At 47.2% G+C, this 19,156-nt stretch overlaps 8 protein-coding genes across 8 annotated transcripts; 4 read left to right on the top strand and 4 right to left on the bottom strand.

Annotated features, from left to right (window-relative positions):
* Window positions 1–587: 587 nt before the first annotated feature.
* N7516_001826 (uncharacterized protein) lies at window positions 588–2,206 on the bottom strand (the record flags this gene model as incomplete). Its single annotated transcript, XM_057214546.1, has 3 exons — window positions 588–1,507; window positions 1,566–1,947; window positions 2,006–2,206. 3 exons carry the CDS (start codon window positions 2,204–2,206, stop codon window positions 588–590), a joined length of 1,503 nt encoding a protein of 500 aa, XP_057076429.1.
* Window positions 2,207–4,692: 2,486 nt separating this feature from the next.
* N7516_001825 (WD40 repeat domain-containing protein) lies at window positions 4,693–6,630 on the top strand (the record flags this gene model as incomplete). Its single annotated transcript, XM_057214545.1, has 1 exon — window positions 4,693–6,630. The coding sequence occupies one exon, from the start codon at window positions 4,693–4,695 to the stop codon at window positions 6,628–6,630; it is 1,938 nt and encodes a 645-aa protein (XP_057076428.1).
* Window positions 6,631–7,404: 774 nt separating this feature from the next.
* On the bottom strand, window positions 7,405–8,833 carry N7516_001824 (Auxin Efflux Carrier superfamily; the record flags this gene model as incomplete). The annotated part of the gene is made up of 3 exons (XM_057214544.1): window positions 7,405–7,491; window positions 7,549–8,534; window positions 8,602–8,833. The coding sequence occupies 3 exons, from the start codon at window positions 8,831–8,833 to the stop codon at window positions 7,405–7,407; spliced, it is 1,305 nt and encodes a 434-aa protein (XP_057076427.1).
* Window positions 8,834–9,718: 885 nt separating this feature from the next.
* On the top strand, window positions 9,719–10,007 carry N7516_001823 (uncharacterized protein; the record flags this gene model as incomplete). The annotated part of the gene is made up of 2 exons (XM_057214543.1): window positions 9,719–9,755; window positions 9,805–10,007. The coding sequence occupies 2 exons, from the start codon at window positions 9,719–9,721 to the stop codon at window positions 10,005–10,007; spliced, it is 240 nt and encodes a 79-aa protein (XP_057076426.1).
* A 438-nt stretch (window positions 10,008–10,445) lies between these two features.
* N7516_001822 (HpcH/HpaI aldolase family protein) lies at window positions 10,446–11,594 on the top strand (the record flags this gene model as incomplete). The annotated part of the gene is made up of 6 exons (XM_057214542.1): window positions 10,446–10,510; window positions 10,612–10,735; window positions 10,788–10,916; window positions 10,985–11,207; window positions 11,266–11,382; window positions 11,440–11,594. The coding sequence occupies 6 exons, from the start codon at window positions 10,446–10,448 to the stop codon at window positions 11,592–11,594; spliced, it is 813 nt and encodes a 270-aa protein (XP_057076425.1).
* Window positions 11,595–11,923: 329 nt separating this feature from the next.
* Window positions 11,924–12,409, bottom strand: N7516_001821 (uncharacterized protein; the record flags this gene model as incomplete). The annotated part of the gene is made up of 2 exons (XM_057214541.1): window positions 11,924–12,302; window positions 12,378–12,409. The coding sequence occupies 2 exons, from the start codon at window positions 12,407–12,409 to the stop codon at window positions 11,924–11,926; spliced, it is 411 nt and encodes a 136-aa protein (XP_057076424.1).
* An 85-nt stretch (window positions 12,410–12,494) lies between these two features.
* Window positions 12,495–16,619, top strand: N7516_001820 (WD40 repeat domain-containing protein; the record flags this gene model as incomplete). Its single annotated transcript, XM_057214540.1, has 8 exons — window positions 12,495–12,543; window positions 12,625–12,744; window positions 14,113–15,079; window positions 15,139–15,233; window positions 15,290–15,693; window positions 15,761–16,241; window positions 16,300–16,447; window positions 16,508–16,619. The coding sequence occupies 8 exons, from the start codon at window positions 12,495–12,497 to the stop codon at window positions 16,617–16,619; spliced, it is 2,376 nt and encodes a 791-aa protein (XP_057076423.1).
* Window positions 16,620–17,734: 1,115 nt separating this feature from the next.
* Window positions 17,735–19,098, bottom strand: N7516_001819 (ATP-dependent RNA helicase eIF4A; the record flags this gene model as incomplete). The annotated part of the gene is made up of 4 exons (XM_057214539.1): window positions 17,735–17,754; window positions 17,808–18,701; window positions 18,763–19,017; window positions 19,068–19,098. 4 exons carry the CDS (start codon window positions 19,096–19,098, stop codon window positions 17,735–17,737), a joined length of 1,200 nt encoding a protein of 399 aa, XP_057076422.1.
* Window positions 19,099–19,156: the final 58 nt, after the last annotated feature.

Genomic DNA, 19,156 nt, shown 5'->3' with positions numbered 1-19,156 from the left:
TATTTTCTTACACCGCCGGTTTGGAGAAAAATTCATCAAGAAGTGTTGAGGCAGCTGGCTTCATTTCCGTCTATTCCCAAATTGGTCGTGCATGTTCGATAGTTAGTCTTGGCAATCTTGGCATCTCTAGTGTCCGGTGCTCCCGAGCACTGTGATTGGGCAGGTTTCGAGGGGTTCGGGGGAAAATAAATTAACATATGAAGTACGAAGTATGTTTGTACGGAGTACTCCGTACCTTATTTAACACTGGCCAGTTTGAGCGAGTCAAATTGGAGGGCTGATCGCCGAGACCGCTGAATTTGACCCCAGAGCTGGAGCTCGTGCATGTTGGGACCAATTAAGTCAAGGTAGCCCTGCATGACTTTGCATCACGAAATTTCCATCAAGTGCTACGTACTGACGAGTTAGCGAGTTCAAAGTATCTGCCAGTTACACGCAGTTCCAAATACTCGCCCGACGTCTCGATTATCGAATACGTTACCTAGAAGAAGAGTGGATGGCGTCTTTATTCTCAGAACTAGGTCCAATTGATAACGTAGAAGAATTTACAAGAAAGGGGAACAAATAAAATACTCGAACGCTTCGACTTAACTGTCAAACGGCCATAAATATTCCCATGCACACTCTTCTTCGGAAGACTTCAGCCGGTCATGTATGCGGGCCTTCGCTTGATTCAGGAGCATTTTCGTATCATCATATTGGTCATGCCTCACGACTCCCTTTTCTGGCCATAACTCGCCGAGCGAATCTTTGACATCCGCCATCAACTCCATGCCTCGAATGGCACCTGAAACGTCCTTTTCAAGTGATCTAACCTCACTATCGGACAGCCTCACTGGGAAAGGAGTATTTCCGAATGCTTGGACGCCTGGTATATCTGGCCATTCTTTCTCCAGATCTAGAGCACTAGCCTGGTATAATGCCTCCCCGTCTACCAAAATATTCTGCGCAAGTAGCATCATTTCGAAGCATTTGGTCTGCCGAAACTCCATCGCTTTGTATAGTACCGGATTGTCGCGATACGTGAGATTTCTATACAACGCCGAGAGAGACATACTTATATAGAGACGCTCAGCTTCGAGTTGCTTCGCTGACGAAAGTTCGCTGATATTCTCGGGTAAGGTTGGGGGTTCAAGGCCTTCGACAGAAGGTCCATCATAATCCAGGAAATACGGCTGGCGGGCATGTTCAAATAGAGGCAATACTTCAGTTGATTGCCAATCTATAATGCCCAAAACTTCTGTGGGCCGTTCCGGATTGACGAAAATGTTCTCTGTGTGAAGGTCGCTATGCCATAGGAAGGGCGCCATAATCGATTTGTCAGTCGGTAAGAGGTATCGCACCAGCCGAAGGTAACTGTGTAGAGCAGCTATTTTTTTAGCCCGGGTCGGGTAGTATGTATCGGGTCCATAAAGACTCAGCGGGGATCGGGGAAGGTCGGTAATGCTTTGTACGCTGGTAATCTCCCGTAAACCAACTGCGCGACGATATTCAAAAGCATCATTCCCTAGAAATGATTATTCTATAAGCGAAGAAATATAAACCAACCCAAAATAACGACTCACATGGTCCGCGGTCAAAATCGATTGATACCCTTCCATGATCAGATTGATCTCGACCTGTCGATGGCCCAATAGCAAACCGAGGCTCTCTGGCATGAGTGCCATCGCTATTTACTAAAACACATTCTTTCTGATAGTCGGTGTCGCATGAATAGTAAAGGCTCCCATATTTGGTGAAGGGAGTAGACGACCAAGATTTTTGGTATCCTGAGATTGCTTTCACGATTTCAAATCTATCTTCGATGCCCATATTGCGCCAGACATGACTTAGCTGGACACCTGCAGCCTTTTCCATGATGATGTATTCGGTACCAACAGAGTTCTCGCCTGCTTTTGAACTCCAGGCTAGAACACGTGGAACAGGAGTACCTAAGACATTACGGACCTTACGAATATCAGTGATCATAAAGGAGTAGGTAGACATAGAGTCAAGGGCGGCTTACAAAATCCATTGTAGCAACCTCACTTGCTGTCGTAAAATGAGGCTGTCCAGCGTTTGGGTTTGGCACCTTTCCGACCACTTCAGCGCCATTTGCCATGGTGAACAGGAATGTTTTGTTGAACATGCCATCGGGGAATTTTTCGATATGGACACATTCCCTTGAGCCAACAGAATCAGCGGCAAGCCTCGCAAGCTCATTCATATCAAATTTCACCCGACGTATTGACAGTTCATGTTCTTCATTTGATACAAATCGTCCCCTTGTGTATTGGAAGAAATCGTCGACCGAGTTCCAGTTTTTGTGCAATGACCTCCTGAAGTCCGGCATAAAAAGGATAGAAAGACGTGGCCACTTGAAGGGCTTCACAGGTTGCGTAAAGATCCTGTGCATCACTGCGGTGGAAACCAATGGTTGTGCTGCACCAAGGCGAGGGTAAAATAAATGGAAGGTACAACAAGCTCACGCTAGGGTATTTGACCGCCTATGGGATGCTCACGTGAGCATCCGTCGTCCTGCTTCTCTCGCATAGGGTGATTAGTTAGGCGTATCATCACGTGAGTAAGTGCCTACCTAACGTTGCTTTCTCTGATTCTTGACCCCTTTCCCTCATTGGAAACTTGAGAAATACCTCAACGCATGGTTTATTCTTTTCTTGTATGAAGGTATGCAGATATTAATTATCCTATGAATTATTTAATTCCTTGAATGAATAAACCAGCAACAGTTGCTGATCCCTACCAATGCTTTGCTTGGTAGCTGCCAAATAGGAATGAATCATCATGAACTAACTCGCCCCGCCGAAGACATCCGACAGGAAATAAAGGGAATGATACCCGAGGTAATAAAAACGTGTATAATGATGATCGGTTAACTAGATACCTAGGTAGGTCGGCACCCGAGTATTGAAGAGATCAAAGCCAGAGTCTTGGCATCACAGTCTGAGGTCGGCGCTAGGTCCGGGCCGGTCCCCAACCAGATCGGAGCAAACCTTATTTGCCTCCGTCAGCTCTACCTCCGACCTTCTGCATTTCCTGCCTACGTTGGTAGTATACATGATCTTGTAATAATAACGTAGAGTTATTGCTTACATCATAAAATGTGGTGAATCTTGCGATAAGTAGGGGAGAGTACGGATCGAGGAATTGTGCTATTAAAAATTCATCCCAAAAGTCCCTAGGGATGGAGGGAGAATATCGATAACGATCAGCTTCTTTACTCGGTTCTAGTACAGTAAAACCTGTTTATAACGAATTAATTGAAACACGATGAAATATTCGTTATATCCAGGTATTCGTTATATCCAGGTGCCATATAAAATATATATATTTCTAGTTTACATACAAATTTATGCTCTAAAAAAAGCCCTAATATCTCTCTGCTTCTTCCCTTCCAATTTCCTCGCTTCCAGTAACCTTTCATGCCTATAAAGCGCACTAATTAACTGGGTTTCTCCCTGCTCCTGCTGCTCTTCATATATAAAGGTATCAGGAGGAAAGGATTTCGGAGATCGTAGAGGGCGAGGGACGATGGTTATAGACTTCATAAAACCACTGAGCGAGCTCTTTACTAGAGAGTAAAGGGTTGATTCGGCGCTGCTCTCGTAGTGCCGCTTTCTGGGAGGTTGGGATCGATCGGCGAGGCATTTTGATTGGTTGGGAATGCTTGAAAAAGTGGAGATAAAACCTCGATATAACGAATTTTGTATGGAGAGGAATGGTGAATTAACGAAGTTCGTAGTAAGGAGGTAATTTCGTTATTACTATGGCGGATTAATTGGTGGGCCGGTATTACTTCGTTATATCCAGGTATTCGTTATAACCAGGTTCGTTATAAACAGGTTTTACTGTAGTACGCAAGTGTTGGAGCCTGCGGTCACGTGATCTTAGATGGCTGCCTGGTTTGTCAGGCTAGTAATACCTGCCTCTCTTTCTCTTCTCTTCTCTCCCCAGTCTCCTGTTGATTCAATCAATACAGTCATTCCAGTCTACTCCTTGTTCTCGTTCTGCCAACCGGTTCTGAGCCCTTGCTGGATTCCGACTGAAACTCCATCAGTTCTTCTCTTTTTCTGAGACTGATACTCTGGTGACGTCATTTGTGTGATACCCCACTCCTTTCGGAAATTCTTGCTTGGCCGCTGGTAGCAGTTCTCTACCCCACATTTCTTTTCTCGCTCGCGATTGTACGCTGGAAGCGACCCTCGACACGTTCGTCGAACCCTAGGTATTACGGTGTGGTAACCCAACACCCGCATAGGGGTTAGGTTGTTTGGCAATAGCCTGTAATCCTCCAAATCATTTACGTCATATATGGGTACATACCATGTTGTGGAGCAGCAGAGGTGGCTGGCTGAATGATCTGCAAAGAATCGTAAAACCTAGCAAACGGTACTCTAGGTTTGTGACTCCTGTTGTCGTGCACTACAACACAAAATATGGTTTCTGCTGACCCACTCGGTAGTGCAATATGCAATATCCTCGCTTACCTGACTTATTAAGCCCACTGTCGTCAAATATAACCCGCAAAATGCGTTGTCGGTCTTTACAGACTCATTCCTCACCTCCGACGTTAGCGAGCCTTACGTGACAAGTTATTTCAGCCCTAGGATCCAGCTACAGGTAAGTGTCTACAGATACTCAAGCGTTTTAGTCATTTTATTAACTTCTGTGGCCCTCTAACCAGACTACAAGATGGAAGCCCCGATTTCAATGACTATCAATCCTGTGCCCTTGACTATCAAACATCCGAGCGCTCCTATCAATTGTCTGGCCTTCTCACCAAATGGCAACGTGATGGCGTCAGGATCAGATGATCACATGGTCCAGCTCTGGAATCCAAAGACAGGTGTTCGTCTAAAGACACTTGAGGGCCATAAGAATCCTGTCAATTGTCTGGCCTTCTCACCCAATGGCAAGATAGTGGCGTCAGGATCAGGTGATAACACGGTCCGGCTCTGGAATGCAGAGACGGGCGCCTGGCTGAAGACACTCGAGGGCCATAAGAATCCTGTTAATTGTCTGGCCTTCTCACCGTACGGCAACATAGTGGCTTCAGGATCAGATGATCACACAGTCCGGCTCTGGAATCCAGAGACAGGCGCTTGGCTAAAGACACTTAATGGCCATGCAGATCATGTCACTTCTCTAGCCTTCTCACTAGATAGCAAAATGGTGATGTCAGGATCAGAAGATGCAGACGTCCGTCTCTGGAATCCAGAGACAGGCGACTGGCTAAAGACACTCAAGGTTGAAGATGATGTTTTAGTTGATATGGCCTTCTCACCGAATGGCTGTATAGTGGTGTTAGATGACGGGAAAGGGCTTTTCCTTCGGTTATTCTTAAGGACAGGCACTTCTCTAGTGACACTACGTGGCCATAGGAATAATCTCACTTGTCTGGCCTTCACACCGGATGGCACCATGGTGGCGTCAGTATCAGATGATGACACAGTCCGGCTCTGGAACCCAGAGACAGGCGATTGTCTAAAGACACTAAGCGACGATCACTATTCTGTCTATTGTCTGGCCTTCTCACCGGATGGTGAGTTGGTGGCGTCAGTATCAGGTGATAACACGATCCGGCTCTGGAATACGAGGACAGTCGGTTGCCAAGAACTCGAGGGTCATAGAGATCCTGTCAATTCTGTGGCCTTCTCACCGAAGGGCAACATAGTGGCGTCAGGATCAAATAATGGCAAGATCCAGCTCTGGAATCCAAAGACAGGCGATTGGAACCCGGGAGTTGAGCAGTATCATGAGGATCATGTCAATTCTCTAGTCTTCTCGCCCAATGGCAACATAGTGGCGACAGGATCAGATGATAACCGGATCCTCCTCTTGAACCCAAAGACAGGCGAGTTTCTAAACCGCCTCGAGGGACATACGGATCGTGTCAATCCTCTAGCCTTCTCACCGGATGGCAACATACTGGCGTCAGGATCAGATGATCACACAGTCCGGCTCTGGAACCCAGAGACAGGCGCTTGTCTAAAGATACTCGAGGGCCATAAGAATCGTATCAATTCTTTAGCCTTCAGTGGTAAGACGGTGGCGTCAGGATCAGATGATCATACAGTCCGGCTCTGGAACCTAGAGACAGGCGCTTGTCTAAAGACACTCGAGGGCCATAAGAATCGTGTCAAACCTCTAGCCTGCTCGCCGGATGGCAACATACTGGCGTCAGGATCAGATGATCACACAGTCCGGCTCTGGAACCCAGAGACAGGCGCCTGTCTAAAGACACTTGGGGGTGATGTAGGCCATGGGAATCGTGTCAATTGTCTAGCCTTCTCGCCAGATGGCAATATACTGGCGTCAGGATCAGATGATCACACAGTCGGGCTCTGGGATCCAAAGACAGGCTTTTGGCTAAAAGTACTCGGGAGTCTGAGGGATGGCCGTGATGATGGTCATAAGCATCGTATCAATTGTCTGGCCTTCTCACCGGATGGCAAGTTGGTGGCATCAGGATCTGCGGATAGAACAATTCGGCTCTGGAATCCACAGACAGGCTATAATCTGCAAACACTCGAGGGCCATAGGGATCGTATCAATTCTCTAGGCTTCTCACCGGATGGCAAGATCTTGGTGTCAGGATCAGGTGATCGCACGGTCAGGCTTTGGGCGTGAGATACGAATAATTGTTCGCATCTCTCTGCCATAAATAAACTGCGTTCGTCTATTGTTTAGTACTTCTCCTTTCTGTTTCCTCCCAATCTTTGACCATGTGATTCTTTTTCGTGTTATCTCTCCGCCAGGAGTATTTCCACTCATAAATATCCAGCAGCATGTCAATGACACGTAGATTATATTCCACATATATTGCCACACGGATACCACTCCATTACATCAATTTTCCAGGAAAAGAAGAAGAGCCAAAGGTCAAAACCCTATAAATTGTCCACTGACGCCATGATGATGATGCCAGTCATACGGATATATAACCCGCTTGTTCTTCAGTCCCCAAGGTCCTCTTCATACCACAACCACTCTTACACATACTATTACTATTTCCCAATTATTCTTTATTTATATTTCTCATCATGGGCTGTAGCTGTGGATCTACTTGCACCTGTACTGGCGGTGCCCAGACCTGCTCATGTGGCGACAAGTGTAACTGCGAGGGATGCGGAGTATGTGATATCCCCCATGATATTTCAGGCGCAGAGGCTAACTCAGTATGTCTAATTTTAGAAGTAAACCGTTTCTTCACGACTCCCAATTCCCAATACTACAACACTCTTCTTTCAAGGTGGACGATGGATATGGTGACGATTTGATGGAATCAATGAACCTTTTTGAGCATCAAATATAAATGGAACCAATATTTCGAGAAACAAATTGCATCTCTCGAATCAAATGATTATTTCTCTTCTCTGTAATCTTTTCCGTGGCATGTAGACCTTATCGTTTCCCTTTCAACACTGCCTCGGAAGCTGTAAGCGCTCCCGTAATACTGAAACATACAAATGGCGACAACGCATACATGATCTATAGATATAGTCAGCGAAATGTTTTCTTTTCCCCCGGAAAGTCATCACTACATACCGTCAACATCTTCGCAATAGCCATCTTTTCCGTCTCAGATGCCTGCGCCAATTCCGCTAACCCGGAAATCACTAACGCCGGTGGACCAGCTGGCATCAACATCATACTAAACCAGAGAATTGGATCATCACCAAGGAGCTGAGTCCTCTTAGCCAGTCCATAAATCAGCGAAATACTCAATACCGGCCAGACCACCAACCGAACGACAAAGACAGTCGTGATAGCCTTGACAGGGATTCGGCCCGAATTCCCTTCTGCAACTATCCGCTCGAACGTGATCCCAAGCTTACACCCAACCATGAAGATCTGCAGTGCTGTGAACAGCTCGCCGATATTCCTAATACTCGCAGTCAACCACGCATTGAATATCCCGCCATCTTCCTCATCGAAGAAGAATGCTCGGTGTAATGAGGGGACCAATCCCAGCACTGTGCCGACAATAGTGCAGAGTATTGCCACGTCCGCGAATGGTGATTCGAATGGTGCGAGGAGTTCCTGTTTGACTCGGCGGGTGAATAATGAGCCTAGCCCGCATAATGAGCCTAGCCAGTGCGTCGATCGCCGGATCAGGTTCCCGGCTGATGTTCGTGCTTCTTGGGCGCGCTGCGGAAGTAGTGATGTTTCTTCGGTGAGTTGCTCATCCTCTGCCAGAATGCTTGTGGTACGATGTCGCTCCCCTGGGGTATCAAAACTGTCCCCACCATCTTGTAACATCTTCGGCCCGACGATATACGCGATAGTCTTGCTTATAACGCCGCAAACAAGGAAATAGCTCTGAGCACGGTCGATTGCCGATGATGTGGTTTCGCCATGTCGTAGGATCAGCTTTAAACTTCCTACACTCTTTAGGGAGTGGAGGAGTAACAAGGGTAGAGATGTAGTGTTGTTGAAGGAGCAAGTCGGTGTGACCCATTGCGGTAGGCCAAGCAGACGCGATAATAAATGACCAAGCCCGATCGATGCAGTTGTGTAGAGGACTGACCAGACTAGTAATGACAGACAGATGGGATAAGTCAGTTATGCTGGCTTGATCAAGGGTGGCTATGATATTACTTATGACTGGAATATAGTTCATCGCTGTCCCAAGATGAAGCTGCTCACCCAGGTGGACGATGAGTAGTGCCGGTAGGAGGAGCTTGACGCCTAATCCCAGCATGTCATTTATTGTAGTCTCGTGGATCAAATTGAGTCGACGAGCAGCAAAACCGTAGCACATTGTCAACAGCACAGAAACACAGGCTTGCAGTGCACCCAGGAAGGGCGTCACTAAACCCTCGCTGGGCATTTTTCTTTAGGTAGCTGACCCTTTCGGTTACCTACATTGTCAAAAAAGAAAAAAAGAGTTGCTTCTAATTATAATGGCCGTGGCGTCATCGTGACCGAATTAAACCTATATTTTTTGCCTTTTACAGTGCATGTGATTATCCTTGGCATATATATATGATTCTCACTATCGGAAACATTCAAGTTATTCGATACAACTTGTCGCCTCTATCACATATTCTCTTATACAGGTTCGAAGGTTCTATATCTTAGGATGGCATTTCAATTCAGACTACTTCCAATATATAAATATGGCTGTATTTCTAGGTATGAACAAATTAGTTAGTTCTACAATTTCATTTCTATAGTACACCAGATTTTATTTGCTGCTCAACACACCATGACTTTGGAATATTCGGGCCTTCGGGGGAATTCACCACCGAGCACGGGGATTCCCTGTGGGGTGCTACGGTTATAGTAACCGCAATTTGCTCCACTTCTCCAGTAGCTTCATCTAACAACCCAGTGCTGTACGTTCATAGAACACAGGGGTAAGGTATGAAGCTGGAATAATATTGCATAAAGTTGCACTAATGTACGAAGTGGGATTATTTCGTTTTCATTTATATCTTTAAAAGCTGAACGTAGTATTCTCAATATAGAATCCATAGCAGTATAATAAACTCTTCTTATATATGGACACAACTATGTCTCCAAGTCGGGGACATATATCTATCAGCATCACAATATCCCGAGATCTTGGCATTAAGGTAATAGAAGATTGGTTCAAAATCTATAGGTTGCTTCACGATCAACATCAGTATAAAGCCATCCGACGCAATAGACACGAGCGAATCTATAATCTCGTTCATACTATTACAGCTTTTTCACTCCGAATTGTTCCGACATGAGCACCCCTCGCAGCATCCTCATCATCGGAGCCAGTGAGCTAGGCACCTATGTTATGCAAGTCCTTGTCCATTGCTCTCACAGACGCGATACAACCATCTCAGTCCTACTTACAGGAGAGCCGCATCATCGCCAAAGAGCCGGGCGAAGCGGAACGCATCGAAAAATTCCGCAAACTTGGAAACACCTTTACTTCTAGTGACCTCACCCTCGACTTCGAAGAGAAACTCGCCCCAATATTCAAGGAATTTGATGTCGTCATTTGTTGCACCGGGTACATGACCTAAAGCGGGCTTCAAATCAAAATCCCCAAAGCCGTTCTTGCTTCCTAAGTGCCGTACTATATGCCATGGCAGTTCGGCATGGATTATGAGGCCATCGGACAGGAATCGAGAATGTTCGACAAGCAATCAGATGTGAAAGAATTGCTTCGGTCCCGGTCACCTTTCCTCCGGTTGGGGTTTGGTGAATGTGGAAAACAAGGTTGTCCATGGCAATGAGAACTAAAATACCAAATTTGTGAAAACAAGTGAATCTTTGAACATCTCAAACAATATCTATACCCCCCACGGTATAAGTTTCAAAATATGGGAGGGCCTCGGGTAGTCGGTCGGAGTAAGGCCGAGTGGTCCCCCTCATGAACATAAAGAGCCATATTAAAGAACAGAATCCCCTTCTACTCTTTATTACTATACTAGTACACAACTTCTTCTCTGTTTTAAATAATGTCTTCTGTCACCCTCCGCTCCGCCCTCCAAACCACACCAGTGGCATACGGCTTCTGGTTGACGTATGTTTATCCCCCGCATTTGGAGAGGGGCAACATCAGGTCCCCCTGTTCATCCAACAAGGCAACAATGCAATAATAAGCTAACAGACCTGCTACCATAGCCTCCCCAGTGCCCCCGTCGCAAAGACAATCCTCCGCCGCAGCCCCGAGTTCGCAGAAGGGGGATTCAGCTGGGTCCTAGTTGACGCCGAACATGGATTGATTAACGACAGCCACTATTACGAGGTTTGTCCTTAATAGTGCGCTGAGGAATTTAATCATTAACACTTTTACCCAGCTCACCAATGCCGTCGGCCACGAGGGAGCTAGCCCTATTATCCGTGTGCCCTGGCCCGAAGAGTGGATGATCAAGCGCGCTCTTGATGCCGGTGCCCATGGAGTCATGACTCCTATGTGTCACTCTGCAGTATGTGTAACCTCTACTATTATCCGTCACGGTACCTCGTTGCTAATCTCTGTTTCCATCTCTAATAGGAGGACGCCGCCAAGGTCGTCAGCTACTGCAAGTACCCGCCTGTCGGAGTCCGTGGATACGGGCCCATGTTTACGCCTCATTCATTCCCCGGTGTCAAGCCCGCCGAGTACGATGAGAAGACGCATGATGAAGTGCTGGTTATTGTGCAGATTGAGTCGCGCCCCGGTGTTGAGAATGTAGAGGAGATTGCTAAAGTTGATGGTCTTGATGTTTTGTTTATTGGTGAGATTGGATATTCCTGTCTTGGATTGGTGGAACTGGCTAATTCTTTCACTTGCAGGACCCTTCGACCTTGCTAAGCAGATGCGCGTTACCCGCGGTGGTGAGGAGCACGAGGCTGCTATCCAACGCGTTCTAAATGCTGCTAGATCTGCTGGAAAGAAGGCTGCTATCTTCTGTATGTGCTGAATTTGCTACCATCCCTTGTGCTTGTGTCTAACACTATATATTCTAGGCTCCGATGGCGATGACGCTCTTCGTCGCACACAGCAGGGCTTCGATATGGTCTCTATTACCACTGACGTTGCTGTGTTCGGTGACGGTATGCTCAATGAATTAGAGAAGGCCAAGGGCAGCTCTAAAGTCCAAGGGAAGCGGGACGGTTATTAAAATCTCGCAATTGTATTGATTATGTGTATATAGAAGCCACGCAATGAATTCAACTATATTATCCTCAGGTACTTGATATAACCCCTTCTATCCGATTCAAACCCCCATTGGATATTGAGTGGATCACTTTCTCGCCATTTTCACTCTGTAGACACCCGGTGTCACTATTATACGTACGCAACGATGCCTCTTCTCAACAGTCCAGGGCTAGAATATTCTAAATCTGGAGCAAGGGATGATAAGATCCTGACCGCGGTACCGACAACTATGGCATTTCCGTCATATGCTAATTGTCCTCCTAGACATGCTGTTATGGTATCGTTGATGTCCTAAGCCTCCATGAAGAAGGACTTTATTGGGTATGTCTTTTCATGGGTGATTCGTGCTTTCGCAAAAGCTTTCCCCCAGGTCTGCTGCATAGGTGATGATTTCCCTCGTATGTCCTCTTCCGTCGAGATTAATCTCGCCCAGAAAGTCGTGTAAACATGCGGTATGGCAATTCGCACCGAGCCAGCATAGCCCTGTTGCACGAGCGGAAACTCTGGTCCTGTTCCATCATAGGCTGCCTCTGCAGCCATGACGAATGCTGGCGATGGCAAGACTGGAGAAGATATGACTGACTGGATGGCTTCTGCATTGGAGTAGAGAAATGCGTCATGGCGGAGGCCTGGTTCAACTTTGTTCTCTTCGCAAAGACGTCGGAAGTAGCTAGGAAATCTGTCAGCGGGGGGTGCTAGAGCTAAGTAGGGTAAGGAAAGGTGAAAATTCAAGGGATATCTTTACCTGCAAAGATCGATTACTGAGGCATTCTCCATAGCTGGATCCTCTACCCACTGTATCTTCCATCGCGGGAGAATATCTATGGAAGTTCCGAGGGAATACCAGTGCAGATTCAGTAGCATGGGCGAAGAATTCCTTGAACTTCTCCCACGAGTCATCGCCGAAGGAAGTCCGTACGCACACATATCCCCACGCGGGCTGCTCTTCTAGATGTTTTTCGAGTGCTTTGACCTATGCTATCGCATTGCAGCCCACAATATTCATGAGTTCATCTTTGGTGAAATTCTTGGATTCGGCCCTCCTGGTATCTTTGATCCGCTCAAAAGCAATATCGGCACATGCATGTGCTCTCTTCTCCGTATCCATCTCCGTGAGAATCAAGTCAAGGGCATTATCGAACTTTGTCCTTGTATTCTGGGACCACCGATTTTGATTTGCCAGGCTTTTTTTTGATATTCCGGGATACAACCGCCGAAAGGAGTGTTGAGAACGATAATTGCCTCGGCCTCGGTGAGACTCTCCTGGCAATCCGTTCTGGCGGCCTTTTGAACAACCTCGTCGACGTTACATTCGACGTAAAAGTTACAATAATAATTTGCTTGGTCTAGAGGCCATCGGCGAAGCATTCTCAGAGGATCTTCGGTAGTGAGGATGGAGGGATTGTTTTCATTGACAGCTCTCTCCCATTTATCGATGTTTTCTTGTGGCGGCTGTGGCCCACCACGGCTGAGGGATGCCCATTTACTCATGGCTTAGTTTGTCCGTGAGAGTATGAGACCAGAGAGGTGGCAGGTCTGGGTCACCTGTAACGTGGGGAGAGTGAGGACTTCTGAGAATATATATAGAACATTGAAGTGTTGTCCGGGAACGAGCTCTAGTGATGGTAAATATTCGTTGGCGACCGTACTAAAACACTGAATCGAATGTAGTATTGTTATATTGAGTCGGATTTCGGCAAGGATATAGTTATATAGTCTGCTACTCAGGTCTATACGACAACGGGAGCTCTCAACTAAAGCTTCCCTATGGTACTAATGTCGATCATCATCCACTAGACTCGAAATAACGTCGCATATTGGAGATAGCTCCTTTATAGATAATCTCTTTGGAATATATAACTAACTCCTCGCACTTCTCGCACTTTTGCACTTTTGCACTTTTCTTGCACTTTTCTTGCACTTGGCTCTCATTTAGTTATAGAACGGCTTTACTGTAGTACAAAAGTCATTTATGTAAAATGGTAAAGTCCTCATAAGAAGTGTAGCAAGAGAAATCACACAGTAGAGGTCCTAGTTATGTAGGCAACCTCCAGGGTTACCTACATATATAACGCTACCCAACAACCTAATCAATATTCTTTTTATTTTTTTATTTTGTCTTCTTTTCTTCTTTTCTTCTCTTCGACATTTTGAATTTTGAATTTTGAATTTTGAGATATTTGAGGTCTGATATTTGTCATTCCATCATTCCCCTATACTAGTTCTCTCTTTATCGCCCTCTCCCTCCTCCTCTTCTCCCCCGATAAGCCATCACCCGTTTCCCAACATTTCAACTCAAAGCGGAGAACGTTACAACTGGGTTGATTTCTGACGATCTACAGCTCGTCGATCATTTGTTACACCTGTGACTTTAGCACAAACCACTGACCATCAATTTGACCTTGTGACAACTGCGCCCCTCTTGAACGGAGCTCCCGGGCGATTACTTATCGGACATCGGACACCCGCCACCGCTTGAGATCTGCTCACCTGGTTCTTTCAAAGAGCCAGGGGATTGGGCAGATCTAGAGATATTGTCGAACTGGCTCACAATCCACCACCACATCATCCCCTTATCATCCCCGACCACCCCAACCCTTCTTTACCTGTCAATACAGCTTCCGCCTCGGTAGGCAATCCCGGCTCCCAGACGTCAGAGTTCCTGTCCGCCGCATCTCAGCAACCCGGCTCATCTACCCCTCGGCCCAACCGCCGCCGCCGCCTTTCGAGCAGCCCGGATATCCTTGGTCCCTCCTCGGCGGGGACCGGACACCTTCCACGAATAGCACGTGAGACCGCATCTCAGAGTTACCCCGGCCGAGTTCTTGGCCGACCGGACGGCCGACCTCCTTCCCCCAAGCGCAGGCGCCTGGTAATCATGCGTCCCGACGGAACATCAACAGAAAATGGCTTCTTAGACGCCTCAAACGAATCCCTTGCATCGACATCGAGGAAGACTGCTCCGAACGGGCAAGCGGCAACGAATGGGAGCTCTCATACAAATGGCTCTAAAGGGCCATCTCAGTCTTCTACCTACTACGGCCACAACCGGGAGGAGGTGACGCGGATTTTGATACAGAGTTTGTACGAGCTGGGTTATAATGAGTCGGCATCCCTGTTGAGCTCGGAGAGCGGCTATGAACTGGAAACGTCGGGGGTTGCAACGTTCCGGAGTGCGGTATTAGGTGGAAAATGGCCAGAAGCCGAGAGAATCTTGATTCAATCGTTTCGAAATGCCGGGTCACAACAGGTCGACAGGAAATCTCCACAAGAGGAGACCCTGGTATTAGCGGAGGAGGCCGACAGGAACGAGATGCTATTCTATCTGCGACAACAGAAATTCCTCGAGTTGCTAGAAGCGCGTGATCTACCTGCGGCTCTCAACGTTCTTCGCCAAGAACTGACGCCCTTGAATTTTGACGTCGAGCGTCTACACGCCCTATCAAGGTATTGCCCATCTATAGATATTTCTAGAACATGATTTGCTTACCGGTTATTTTGGTTAGTCTGCTTATGTGCCCAACCGAGGTCTTACATGCCCAACCGGGATGGGGTGGCTCCGTCAGCTCATCCCGTGAACGCCTGCTTGGCGAGTTGTCAAGTAAGCTTGATCTGGCCAATGACGGTGGTGTAGCCGGTTTGCTAATTCAGCCGCAGAATCCATTTCTCCTTCCGTGATGATCCCGCAACATCGCCTGGCGATCTTACTAGATCGCGTTAAGCAGACTCAAATCCACAACTGCGTTTATCATAATACGGCCGACACTCCGTCACTCTACTCTGACCACATGTGTGACCGAAACGATTTCCCGTTGGACGTCACTGTGGACTTGACCCAGCACGAGGATGAGGTATGGTATTGCGAGTTTTCACACGACGGCTCCAAACTGGTTACTGCTGGCAAAGATCATAATGTATTCATCTATAACACAGCGGATTTCAGCATCATCCACAGACTTACAGAACATGAGGATGGAGTTGCGTTCGCCAGTTGGAGTCCAGATGACTCCAAACTAATTACTTGCTCGCAAGATAAGAAGGCGCGTGTATGGAGCGTTGAGGTAATGATTTCTACAATCTCAGCTGCACCCAGAATCATATGCTAACCCGGACTTGTGCGTGGTTTAGAGTGGCCGTTGTCTGCTCACTATCAACCACCACCGTCAACCGGTAACTGCAGCTGCCTGGGCAGCAGATGGTGAGTCTTTTGTGACAGCCTCTCTCGATGCTGAATCACAGCTCCGTCACTGGAGCATGCGCGGTCAGTCTCTGTACACGTGGAAAGGCGGATTCCGTGTACAGGACTGTGCCATCAGCGCGGACGGACGACGCCTTGTTGCTGCCGACACAGAAGCGAAGGTCCATGTGTACAACATGATTACATACGAAGAGGACTACTGTCTCCCACTGCCGAGCAAACCGACCTCGGTTGCTATCAGCAAAGACTCGCGGCATATGCTTATAAACTTGGCTGAGGGCGAGATCCAACTAGTTGACATGGAAACCACTACCGTTGTCCGGCAGTTCAAGGGGCAAAAGCAAGGCGAGTTCGTGATCCGCAGTACGTTCGGAGGAGCAGCTGAGAACTTTGTCGTCAGCGGAAGTGAAGGTGAATATCTCAACGTCTCATTTCTGGTATTGTTACTAACTGTATTGATTATCCCCAGACTCCAAAGTCTACATCTGGCACAAGGAAAACGGAAGCATTGTAGAGACTCTCAATGGACATATCTCCGGATGCGTGAACTCAATATCATGGAACCCGGCAGACCCGGGAATGTTCGCATCGGCAGGCGATGACCATGCAGTAAGGATGTAAGAATCATTCTTATCCTCGTCTTACATTTTGATCACACTGCTAACTCGGACTTCTAGCTGGTCCCGTGAGGGCAACTGGCCCCGTCCAGTAGGATCAGTTCAACGCAGCGGGATACCCTCGAATGGATTTACGCGGACAAGCGCATTGAGGACAACATCCGCTTTCTGATATTCTTTTACTACACATTAACGACGACTACCCAACACCAGTTTTGTTCACGCTCGTTGCCTGTTTTTTATTTAGTTTCCCCACGATACCGTATCCGACTGAGGGAACGTACCGGGAGCTTTGGATTGAAAGACGATAAACCTGCTGTCTTGCAATGTTTTCTTGTTCTTCTTGAATTCTCTTCTGTGTTCTTCATTCCCCCCATCAAATGACATATTATATTCATGATGTCTTGCGCATATACATCGTTCGAGTCCCCCTTCCACTCCTTGCACTGTTTACTCTCTGCAGCTAGCATCTATTTCTTTCAATACAGGAAGCTGGCGTTGATCCATATCTTCTTTCTGGTCCTGAGGAGTATATATGTCCTGTCATTCCTTTTTTTGGTGCAGTTTCGAGTTGGGTTTTACTTTTGGGGTGCTTTCTTGGTCATTCTTGATTCAACCGTGTTTTGTTGTGAGTCTCTCTTGATTGAATCAAATCTACGATTTATATTCCTTGTTCCTATGTAGACCTTCGGTATAGTAGGAATTAACTGGAGCAGCCATAGAGCAATAGCGTTGTTGGCGTGTAGTTGAAATATTGCACCTCCCCAATTATCCCTCCATCCGTCATCTCTTTTCATAACTACTGGTTCAAACTTATGTCGCTAGACTAGACCCAGAAGCAGGGCTAAGAAGCAGGGCCACAGTATACAAAGTAAAACTGATTCCATCATTCATTCCTAGTGTCGAAAAGTAAAGTAAAAGAAACTCCAAACATAAAGAACATGTCCCTGCTACTTAGGCCAAAGGCCCGAAATTTTGGAAAATAAACAAAATCGTAAACACCTCCTGGGGTACGCAAATCGGTTGACATTCTTGAAAGCTACCTCGGAGTATTAGCATTGGATGTTAATGGAGTGGACAGTAAGTTGACTTACTGAAATATGTTATTATCCCTTTCCTCCACGCTAGAGCTGGCCTTGAATTTCCCTCAAACCCATCGTGCCGGATTCCGAGTCATATTCACTCAACAATGCGAGCGCACTCCACTTGCAGAAGACCCCAGAAGGAATGAAGCCAAGTCGCTTTTGGCGTGAGAAAAGATGTTACAATCACAATGCTAGTGGAGGATTATGAAAGCAAGTCCGCAACTGGAATAGCATCATTAGTATAGTAAAAGAAAGATTATAGGTGATTGGCTTACCGTTCATGGGCATCTCATCAATTTGGGTCGAGTAGTACAACTCGATGTCCCGAAGGATGCGGACATCATCGCTGGTGACGAAGTTGATGGCCACACCCTTGCGGCCGAATCGTCCAGAACGACCAATACGGTGAATGTAGTTCTCACGGTTGGTAGGCAAGTCGTAGTTGATAACAAGGGAGACTTGTTGGACATCGATACCACGGGCCCAGACATCAGTGGAAATGAGGACACGAGAATTTCCCTGACGGAAGTCTTGCATAATACTATCACGCTCCTTCTGAGGCATCTCGCCGTGCATACTGGAGACGGTGAAGTTGGCCTCACGCATCTTGTCGGCAAGCCAGTCGACCTTTCGGCGGGTGTTGCAGAAGATAACGGCCTGGGTGATAGTCAAGGTGTCGTACAGATCGCAAAGTGTGTCGAACTTCCATTCCTCCTTCTCAACAGCAATGAAGTATTGCTTGATACCCTCCAGTGTCAACTCGTCACGTTTGACCAGGACACGCACGGGGTCAGTCATGAACTTTGTGGTCATGTCCAAGACATCGTATGGCAGGGTGGCAGAGACCACGACGACCTGCGTCGCGGGGGGCAGGTAGCGGTAAACGTCGTAAATCTGCTCACGGAAACCGCGGTTAAGGAGCTCATCAGCCTCATCAAGAACGAGCATCTTGATATGACGTGTGCGCAGGTTTCGGCGACGGATCATATCGGCCACACGACCAGGAGTTCCCGAGACAACGTGTTGGCCGTAGTCAAGTTTGCGGATATCTTCGCCAACGTTGGTTCCTCCAATGCAGGCGTGGCACTGGACGTTCATGTAATCACCAAGGGCCATAACGACGGATTGAATTTGGGTTGCGAGTTCACGGGTTGGGGAGAGGACCAAAGCTGTTACAAAGCAGATTGTGGTTAGGGCCGGATCTGATAGACTAGGCAGGGTAATGCGTACCTTGGGTCTCGCGCACAACAGTATCGATAACTTGCAAGGTACTGATTGCGAATGTGGCAGTTTTACCGGTACCGGACTGGGCCTGGGCAATAGTGTCGCGACCTTTGCAGATTTGAACAATCGCACGGGATTGCACAGCCGAAGGCGATTCGTATCCATAAGCGTAGACTCCGCGAAGCAGGCTTTCCTTCAAGTGCATGTCCTCGAAGGTCGGCGCGACCGTCACCTCTTTGGAGGTGTTGAACTCCATGCGCTCTAGTTGCTGTTAGCATGCTTCATGTTGACTCAAGGTTGGAACCACATACCTTCGGCGCGTCTGTCGATTCCGTCCGCCATGATGTAAATTTGAGTATTTCAACAGCAGATAATAAATGATTATGGGGATTCACGTAGA

The sequence above is a fragment of the Penicillium verrucosum genome, assembly GCF_028828655.1.
Source record: "Penicillium verrucosum strain IBT 35672 chromosome Unknown utg000001l_segment0_segment0, whole genome shotgun sequence".
Classification (NCBI taxonomy): domain Eukaryota; kingdom Fungi; phylum Ascomycota; class Eurotiomycetes; order Eurotiales; family Aspergillaceae; genus Penicillium; species Penicillium verrucosum.
This window is presented reverse-complemented; position numbering and strand designations above follow the sequence as displayed.